Source organism: Ceratina calcarata, unplaced genomic scaffold (genome assembly GCF_001652005.2).
Source record: "Ceratina calcarata isolate Rehan_Ccalc_2016 unplaced genomic scaffold, ASM165200v1 scaffold388.2, whole genome shotgun sequence".
Taxonomy (NCBI): Eukaryota; Metazoa; Arthropoda; class Insecta; order Hymenoptera; family Apidae; genus Ceratina; species Ceratina calcarata.
In genome coordinates this window covers 8,899-18,051 of record NW_017162104.1, presented here as the reverse complement: position 1 = coordinate 18,051, position 9,153 = coordinate 8,899, and the positions used below count along the sequence as shown (strand labels likewise).

The window sequence follows — 9,153 nt, the reverse complement described above, 5'->3', positions numbered from 1 at the left end:
ATCTAGTGTTAAACATTAAGCTTACTAATACATTAAGAAAAAAATAAAATAAAGAAATAATTAAAATTTCTAAATTGATCAATTCTCTGATTTCTGTCGCACACGTGCATAAAATTGTTCAGGCCACTTTCGATGAGGAAACAAATTGGCGAATTAATTGCACGACAGTTAAACAGTATAATACGCTAAATTTATCATATTTTCAATGCGCACGGATATTTTAGACCCGTTAAATAAGTCCATTTGATGCCAGGAAATGGTAAACGTGCTTCGACGTATATAAATATTTTACGGGCACAAAGGATTGCGATAGAGAACATGAAATAACGTTTATCGACGGAATAGGCGGGATTACTTTTAGAGCTAATCTTAACGATTTTCGACGAATGCAAACAGCCGGATTCGGATTGGTCGCGATAATCCCCGCGTACACGGCGTTACGCAAACGCGAGGGCGTAAAGAAATAACGCAGCGGCGTAACGCGAGCCGAGTCGAAGGGTCGCTACGAACGAACGGGCCGCGTGTTAATTAAACGGATCGACGATTACGTAAACGCGCGAGCCGCCGCGAAGAGTGGGAGGCCGTTAATTAATTCAAATAATAGGACGGTCAGCGTGGCGATCGAGCGAGCTTCCATTAATTTCAAAATACGATATCTCGGCATCAATCCCGCGTACACTCCTCTGCATAAGTCACGGATATACACGAAATGTACAAATGGTAAACCGAACGAAACCTGCAATTATAATAATCCCTCATTTGTTCGTTTAATCCGTCATATAATAATATCTCTCCTCTACTTATTTTATCACTGAAATTCATTTTGTATGCATCGAGTTTATTCCTGGATTTCCAGCGAATCGAAATTAATTTATATTTACAGTTTAATGAACGAAATTAAAACGACGAGAAATAACTCGTTAATTTTGAATCTGAATACACAAGGAAAACTGTATCAATTTTGATAAAACAGCAAAATCAAAATGAAATTTTAATTGAAACTCTTGAGGAATATTCGTTCATTTGAAGCTGCCTAATATGATTGGAATTCAATGTTTCATATACAATTTTATATAGGATCGTTTTGAACAGTTGAAAATTTGTCTGACTTCTGAAGAGGAGTGTAGACAAGATACACGCTGTATGCTGAATTCACGTGTCGCACGGGCTCACGCGGCACGCGGGACACGTGCCTCTCGTGCCGTGGCGGCATCGTTAGCCACGTGATCCCACGAAGATAGCACAGATGAGGGATGGGTAGGAATCCCTTTGTAACAGGTGAAAACGAGCCGCGGTTTGTCCTTACACCGCGTAACTATGTTTTTAACCGATTCCCGAAGGACGTCCTGCGTAACCCTTTCAAGCACTCTAACGACCGGTATCACTGCAGCAGTGGAGGAGCCTTTTTTTTTTGGCGTATCGCATTTCATTATTTTTGTAAAAAATTACTTTATACAGTTCATTTACAGGCAAGTGCATCCTTAAAGTTTGAAAACATTCGATGGGATACATATTTTTTAATAAAAAAAACTAAATTTTGAACAATATAGCCCTTTAACGAGATTTATATTAGTTTATTTTTTCGCCGAATGGAACGAGAACGAAATGTTTACGTACCGAAATACCGGGAAAATGCGAGCGCCTCGGACAGATGTAGTCACGCGAAACAAATTCATTCGAAAAATGAACTTCAATCAAAAAGTCCAATTTGGAAAATCAAATTAAGGATGTATTGGCCATACAGTCAATCCCAAAAGTTTATGCACTTCAGAAACGCATTTTTTAAAAAGAAATCAGACGTCGGAAGAACATTGCTAATAATAAACAACAAAAAAAAATTTTCGATTTTTCCGAGATTTTTCCAAGGGGTACCCCTTCAATTTCTTCCAAATTTTCGTTTTTTGCTAATAACTCTCAAACTGTTGGTCATACGGGAAAAGTGCATCAGACCTTTCTTGTAGAGGACGACGAGATCTACAATTTCTATATAAAAGTTTTTTGCTAGCGTTAATATTTAACGAGTTATGGACGAAAAACGAAAAAACAGTTTTTTGCAAAGTACTCGTTAACTATTGAAGGTAGCGAAAAGTTTTTACATGGAAATTGTAGATCTCGTCGTCCTCTACAAGAAAGGTTCTATGCAATTTTCCCGTACGACCAATAGTTCAGGAGTTACTAAGGAAAAACGAAATTTTTTGCCAAAAGTTCGCCGTTTCGACGCTAGGATAGTCGGATTTTGTCAACATCAATAAAATGCCAAATAATCATACGTAACTCGTTAAATATCGAAATTAGAAGAAAAACAACTTTTATTTGAAGCCTTTTTCGCAATTTTGAAAAAAAAATTTTTCCTCAGCGTCAATACTTAGTAAGATATTTCCTTCTATACTCTGTAGCACGTAGCTATTTATTATGAGCATTATTCTTCCGACGTCTGATTTCTTTTTAATTATAGGAAATGCGTTTTTCTAAGGTACATAAGCTTTTGGGATTGACTGTATAGCCAATACATCCTCAATCGCGCGGACGTGTGCGAAACGTCGTTGAAATAAATGAAAAACTACTACAAAATGTTGGCAGCCGATGTGAAAGGAAAATTCTTGGGAATTATTTTATTTTTGTAACGGGCTATGATATTGGAAACACGTCTGCAATGGTCTCTCCCTCGCGGAGTAATTCTTCGTTGAAACCGTGCAGAGTTACAATGAAATTCGTATAAACTCGGAACCGTAGAAGAGCGGTTGAAAAGTCCTATTTTCTTTTCAATGGTACGTGACTTTTCAATCGTAACGTCTACGATGGCTAATGCCCTCGTCAAAGGGAAAATATAATCGATCAGAGTTTATTTTAGAACGTCGCATTTCTTTTCTTTAAAAGGAAATTATTAACTCCTACGTGAAACCGATTTATCGAGCTATAAAATTCTCAATGAATTAACAAAATCGAAAAATGTACAACTCAAAGGATGTTAATGAGAAACAGTGTTCATTGACTCCTCCAGTTGCCTCATAAATCGATTAACTCACACTGTTCCTTTTAATCGATTTTTTTCTTGCGGTACCTCACGATCCGTTAAATGGATAAAATAGAGAGATAGATAGAGATAACTGGGTCGGGCAGCCCCCTACTGTATACACGTGGATTGAAGTTTATTAATTTCGCGTCGACTTCGAAGACAATTAAAAGTTCCGACCCTTTTCGCTATCCAGACAATTATTTCATTTGCGAGTACCTCTACAAATTGGTTTAATTCTCCTGCCTCCCGAGTATACATCACCGAAATGCATCTGCCATTACAAATGAACATCAACAATTAAATCGTCTTCCATACATTTTCGTTTTTTACATTAAACTTGTTGATTCCTCGTTCGATCTATAATTCGTGAAATACGTTAATGGACAGCAGTGTTAAACAATAATTTTTCATAAAAATAAATACTAAAAGCTAGACATAAATACCGTCGTAATTGTGAACGTAATATCCCGCGAGGAAATTAAATTAAAGGATTTCAGCGGTTGTAATTAGTCCTTTGTGCGGTCTCTCCTCCACGTGCAATAAAGCTATTTGTTTGCTGTATTTCCCCGGGAGAGATGCCATACACCGGATTGGGTTGGAACGGGGCTGGCGAATTTTACAGACGATAAACAATTAAAAACGGGCAGCTCGTGAGAAGAATGGCTTGAAACACATTTATTTAAATATACACACGTAACAGTACAAGAGGGCAATTAAATGCACCGCGGTGAAAAGGAACACGATGACTGTAAACGTGCCGGGGAATTAATCTCTTTTTCTCTGTTCAAATAAACGAACACCGCGTGTTGCGTGTGCGTGCGAAGAACCGTTGCGCTCGTTTTGGTCCCAGGATGGACAACCCAGGGCTGTCCCATTTCAATTTGCTGAAGATTAAAACGAGACTCGATAAATAATTCCTAAAATTTCCTTATAAAACTCAGCCTGACAATCCTATATGTACGTACAGTCTGCTTCAGAAAATAATGCAAGCTTCCCGGTTTATTAAAACAGAACACAATCGAGCAGTGTCGTGATAATTCGTAATTACACCGAGGAACATGTATTTATAACATTTGTGCAGATCAACGATTCGTTTGTTAAATTCTATCACTGGTTTTTACAATCTGAAGCCGGTGGTTAACAGAGTACTTGACTAGGTCCAAGCTAACATTATATGACAATGGTAATCTTCCTAACGGTATTACAAAACAATGTGAACGACGAAGATATTTCTACAGGAGTCTTAAATATAAGCTGCTTCTCCCAGCTGAGCCCTAAACGTAGACCGATTAAACTATAAAAATATTCAACAACCCAGTATCATTGCTGTAGAACTTCGCGGCTCTTGGCGAGAAATTGCAGCGCAGCAGGAACGCTGTTCCGTGTGTAAATCGGTGACACCGATATCCGACTACATAACTGAATGTGGAGACACACGTATACGTTATATACACAAAGAAATAGCGAATGCACGTTTCCGAATCACGCCTCCTAAACAGGCTATTTACTAATTAGACCACGAGAACCACGACCGACCGGATTGCGAAGGAGATTTGGGCAACGGCGACGAAGGGACCGACGACGTCGGCGACGTGGGCGTCACAGGCTTATCGTAATTCAGATTCCTTAACCGAACTTTCTCGTTCGTCTCAGCCTGCATCTTCTTCTCGTATTCCCTCACGTCTTCTAACGTCATGTTGTACCACTCGTCGATCCACGCGAACGCTTGACGATGGCCCAACAATAAAATGTCCCTTATACACTATAATAAGAGAAAAATCCAATCTCTACCGGTTCTATCGACGATCAACAGGATTTCCAATCGCTAATTACTCTGTGTATGAAGTCTTCCACTCTGGTTTGCATTCCCCAGACTTCGAACGAAGCGCGAACCACCTTGTAAGAACACATTATCGGTTGCGTGGCATCCCTCCATCCCTCTACCAACGGCCCGCGTCGGGTCAATTTCGATTGGAAAAATTTCGGGTCCTACGCGAAAATTCATATCCATAACTACAAACGTTGTTTAATCAACAGCACATCGAACAAGGGGACTGTACCTCTTCTTCTTTGTAACGTTTAGGCGTAAGTTCGTCGTACGCAATGTCTACGAAATCGACCTCGCGATGGATTAACTCGATAGGCGTCAAACCTAAACACTAAATAATAAACGCAATGAACGACAGAATCTTCTATGTATAATACTGATTTACGTACATTTTCTGTGGATCCGTTATTATCCTCGTATCGCGTCTCTATTGATATATGAAACTTTGGAATAAACGAACACTAAAAAGAATAATTTTCTATATACCAAGAGACCTTAATGATTGAACACAGACAGACGTTAACGATTCAACAGATACTTACAGTGTATTCTTCGCATATCAGAATCGGCATGAAATAAAAATGACATTATTCAATAGTACGACATTTACTAGACAAGACACACTGACTACTATAAGATATACCTGTGATAGTGAAGGGGAAATAATTCCATGCCTTCTCTGTGACATAGAATATTCGTGGAAGGACCGATTGAATCCAATATGGCAATTTACTGGAATATAATTGGAAGATAGAGAACAGAGATCTCGGGGAGGAACAACAGTTTACAGAGGAAAGATCACCTAGACAAATGTATCCTTTTCTCTGTGAATTGGCCTTTGCCATGTTCCGGGTGATCGCATTCCACGTTTTCAACTACCTCCACACCTTCGTCGTCGTCTGATTGCTCGTGGCTATGCCTGGCGATCATGTAAAGCTGGCCTATGCGATACTAAAAGGAAATTGATTTGTAACGAATTACCAGATTGAATCACCGGTTATATCTACTTCAGGGATGGTAAAAAAAAAACGAAAAGCGTACGAGAGAGATCTCATTAAAGAAATATATCTCTCGCGAGGTAGCAGTGTCGATTGATATTAAAAATTCAAGAAGAAACGAATTACCTCCTCGGTGGTAAGCGGCATGCATATGCGGTATTCCTTCGTCAATACCATGTTTCAATCGAGTATCTAACACCACTTCCAGATACCATTAAATCTATTCTCCCCTATGAGGTCCTAACTTTTCTGTCACCTAATAGTTATTCGATTCGCCTGTAATCGTCATGTAAATAGCAATCTCACTATACAGCCTGAGGCGATGAGGCAATAAACAATCGAATGGAACGAAACTAGTCGTGAATATCAAATCGATAACAAGGCCTGGCACCCTAATTTTAAACAGCTCTCCATGGGATTTTTGGGATGCGCACTGCAAGTTACTAGCAGCGTGGGTGGCCGGATAATTCAATGACTGAAACTCCTAACTGCGACATTTAATTAAATAAATAATAACAAACGTTGCGCTTTTTTGTAAAAAATATAAATTCATATGCGTAATTAAAATATATCCCAACTGTATAATTAGAATATATGCAAGCTCACACGAATGACCATTAGATAATATTTTTTTCCTGGAACGTATGTATATGGGACAAACAACAAAGTTTAATAATGTAATAAATTCATATTGTTATATAGAAATATATTATTAAGCACCGAATATACTGTTGTATATAATGTTTACCCTAACCTCAACGATATAACCTAAATGTATATCATGATGTATACAGTTTTACGTGGTTAAATAGACTTAGAATGCGACCCCAAAAATTCCAACTCCCATGCAACGCAGACAGGTAATTCCATAAATAATTGAATAAACAGCAGGGAAATAAAAATATATCAAATAATCGTTCAACACGGGTTCATCGATAAGTAATAAAAGACTTTGATGACTATTTCTAGTTTTGTACACACGGACAAGAAAGTTGTGATCGTGTCTGTGTTTGGAAAATCACAGTACCATGCCAAAGGATGCAAGACAAATATGCTCAGTTCGATACTACAAGTGGGCCTCCTGGATGAGGTGGAAGTGGACAAGGAATCATTTGTAAGAGATTCAAGACAGTATATGACTTAACATTAATAACGAGATGAATCAAATTACTATTATTATTATATTTCATAGTCTGCAATTGAGGGATACTATGATTCCAAAGAGAGAACTGTGTACTTACACCTGAGAGGACTGTTAGACACTCACACACTCCTGGAAGAGTATGATAGATTTGTAGAGAAGCAGGACTGCAAGGATTTTCTAAGCGTCTGGGCCCACATGAGAGACAAATATGCAAGAGCATTGCTAGTCCTGTTTCACATATCTCACGTCATTATTCTTACACATCCAACTCATACATTCGATTATAGTTACATGCATTTGTTCAGAGCTATGGATATCATCAGGTATACATCAACAAGCCATTCAATCAATTCGTAATTGTAATTAAGTGTTCAATTTTCAGGCAGAAAGTTTCGCCACAGCTTTCCGACGTTCTAAGTTGCATTTATAGCTTGCCTAAGGATTGGGTTTCGAACGGGAGACCCTGCTCGCCGCGAGTATTATTCTACTTCGAGACTTGTCCAGCTGTGTTTCAAGATCCCAACAGCGGAGCCAATATAAAAAAATTGGAACATTCCTTGGAAGATCAGATCTACCATGTGTTGAGGAAGAACCGTATAGTGACCAATATTAGGTGGAATTAATTAATTAAAATAATAATAATAATAATTAAGAAAAATTATGAAAATCATTCGATACAACGTAATTTGTTTCAGTTCAAACTCGCTGTTCGCAATCCCTGCGAACCAGGAGTTCGTCTACGTGCACACTGGGACGACAGAGTCCAGGGATATACTCGGTTTCATGGCAAGGAAATTGATACAGAGTTGCAAAGTTAGCTCAGGAGGGAGTACCTCCAGAAGTTTAGCTAGCCAGGATTCGAATATTCAACAGGAGGACTCTGACACCGGTAAACGAAGCTTAATATTATCATGATCATTCCTGTTCGATAACGATTCTTCATTTTACAGAGACTCGATCGTTCAGATCATTTTTACAACAGCACATAGACTTAGCTTTCGCGCGAGGGTTTGACGATAACGTTGGAAGACATTCTGTACCTGCTTACTTCGAGGTGCAAAATGATAATTACATTTATACAGAAGCATGAAATATTCATGTGAAACCAAAATGAAATGCATATTATTTTCAAGCAAATTCCTAATCAGATTTCATTTTTTGCTTAGATACCGAACGTTGCAATATTCTGCGAAGTGGCAAACAGAGTGTATGATTACTTCATCCACGGGACAGATAAAGAATTATCAACACTGCACAGCCTGTTGGATACAGACGTAAAGTTCAGCAAGAGCAGATGCAGCAAGGTGCTTCCACGAGCTCTGCAAACCTATCAAGAGAACCTGCCTCAGCACTACACGAGGTGCATACTCACTACAACAATTATACTTCTCTGCGACGTATTTAATTTGCCTCTCTATTCAATATGTTAATTTATCAGGGCGTATCACGAGACGAAGCTGGCTCACGCGATGGCGGTGTTCGAGATGCACGCGCGGGGTCCTCTCTTCGAGGAGTTCAGCGAAAAACTGCAAGGGGAATGCGAGAAGCATTGGAGGTCCGGTAGACAAATGTGCGAGGTTTTATCTTTAACAGGTAACCCGTGTACGAACCCGATACACAGAGGAGGTAGCGAAGGCGCCGGTGGTGGAGAACAGGTGGATCAGAGGGACAACGACAAGTCAGTAAATTCACGAAATAATATCATAGAATTTCTTGAGGCTAATCCCAATTACATTTCACAGTGAATTACCGATCAGAGAACATTGCAGTGGAGTTCGTTATATTTGCGCGTGCAACTGTGGCCGTTGCCAAGGTTCTAGAGAAGATCCGTTTAGTTTGAGACAGTCCAATTACGATTATTTCCAAATGCTCGCGAAACAGTGTGGCTGCGCGCAATTGGAGAACATACAGTTTCCAGTTTTCCAGCCGAGCACTCATAATTACAGGTAAAATCGCGTTTCGAGATTAAAAAGAGAGAATTCATTTAATTACTGTACGCGACCATGTTCAGATTATAAAGAGAAAGATTAATTGATTTAATTACTAAATAATTGAAGAATAGAGAGAGTAATTAGTTTAATTATTGGTACAGGCCGGCGCAACTGTTCTCCACAAAGAGAAAGGATTCTTTCAGCCACGTGGAATCGTCCACGCCTCAGGGTAACAC

At 39.0% G+C, this 9,153-nt stretch overlaps 2 protein-coding genes across 5 annotated transcripts in view; one reads left to right on the top strand and one right to left on the bottom strand.

Annotated features, from left to right (window-relative positions):
• Nucleotides 1-2,532: 2,532 nt before the first annotated feature.
• Nucleotides 2,533-6,187, bottom strand: rdgBbeta (cytoplasmic phosphatidylinositol transfer protein 1). Of its 3 annotated transcripts, XR_003389330.1 has the most exons (10): nucleotides 5,969-6,187; nucleotides 5,647-5,795; nucleotides 5,488-5,576; nucleotides 5,387-5,394; nucleotides 5,234-5,305; nucleotides 5,077-5,175; nucleotides 4,850-5,005; nucleotides 3,710-4,778; nucleotides 3,460-3,622; nucleotides 2,535-3,373 (listed from the first exon to the last, which is right to left on the bottom strand). XR_003389330.1 is itself a non-coding variant. In XM_018026390.2 (8 exons), the coding sequence occupies exons 1-8, from the start codon at nucleotides 6,017-6,019 to the stop codon at nucleotides 4,524-4,526; spliced, it is 879 nt and encodes a 292-aa protein (XP_017881879.1). In that variant the 5' UTR covers nucleotides 6,020-6,187; the 3' UTR covers nucleotides 3,665-4,523. The 3 variants fall into 3 exon arrangements, 1 of the variants encoding a protein (XP_017881879.1); XR_003389329.1 differs by having other exon boundaries at nucleotides 2,533-3,622; XM_018026390.2 differs by lacking the exons at nucleotides 2,535-3,373; nucleotides 3,460-3,622 and having other exon boundaries at nucleotides 3,665-4,778.
• Nucleotides 6,188-6,284: 97 nt separating this feature from the next.
• Nucleotides 6,285-9,153, top strand: part of LOC108625992 (protein SMG8) — a 6,213-nt gene continuing 3,344 nt past the window's right edge. Inside the window, exons 1-10 of one of the 2 annotated variants that reach the window (XM_026814417.1) lie at nucleotides 6,285-6,702; nucleotides 6,812-6,956; nucleotides 7,035-7,309; nucleotides 7,369-7,599; nucleotides 7,682-7,875; nucleotides 7,937-8,040; nucleotides 8,153-8,346; nucleotides 8,425-8,664; nucleotides 8,729-8,932; nucleotides 9,079-9,146. In XM_026814417.1, the coding sequence (XP_026670218.1) occupies nucleotides 6,662-6,702; nucleotides 6,812-6,956; nucleotides 7,035-7,309; nucleotides 7,369-7,599; nucleotides 7,682-7,875; nucleotides 7,937-8,040; nucleotides 8,153-8,346; nucleotides 8,425-8,664; nucleotides 8,729-8,932; nucleotides 9,079-9,146 (1,696 nt within the window). In that variant the 5' untranslated portion in view covers nucleotides 6,285-6,661. The remainder of the gene's footprint in view (nucleotides 6,703-6,811; nucleotides 6,957-7,034; nucleotides 7,310-7,368; nucleotides 7,600-7,681; nucleotides 7,876-7,936; nucleotides 8,041-8,152; nucleotides 8,347-8,424; nucleotides 8,665-8,728; nucleotides 8,933-9,078; nucleotides 9,147-9,153) is intronic. The other variant, XM_026814416.1, reaches the window with a different exon arrangement.

Bases quoted from the DNA above. Each gene is read 5' to 3' on its own strand.
- rdgBbeta (XM_018026390.2), bottom strand. From the start codon at position 6,019: ATGGTATTGACGAAGGAATACCGCATATGCATGCCGCTTACCACCGAG. The intron at 5,796-5,968 runs GTAATTCGTTTC...ATTTCCTTTTAG, and splicing joins TGCCGCTTACCACCGAGGAG to TATCGCATAGGCCAGCTTTA. The intron at 5,006-5,076 runs GTACAGTCCCCT...ATTTTCGCGTAG, and splicing joins AACGTTACAAAGAAGAAGAG to GACCCGAAATTTTTCCAATC.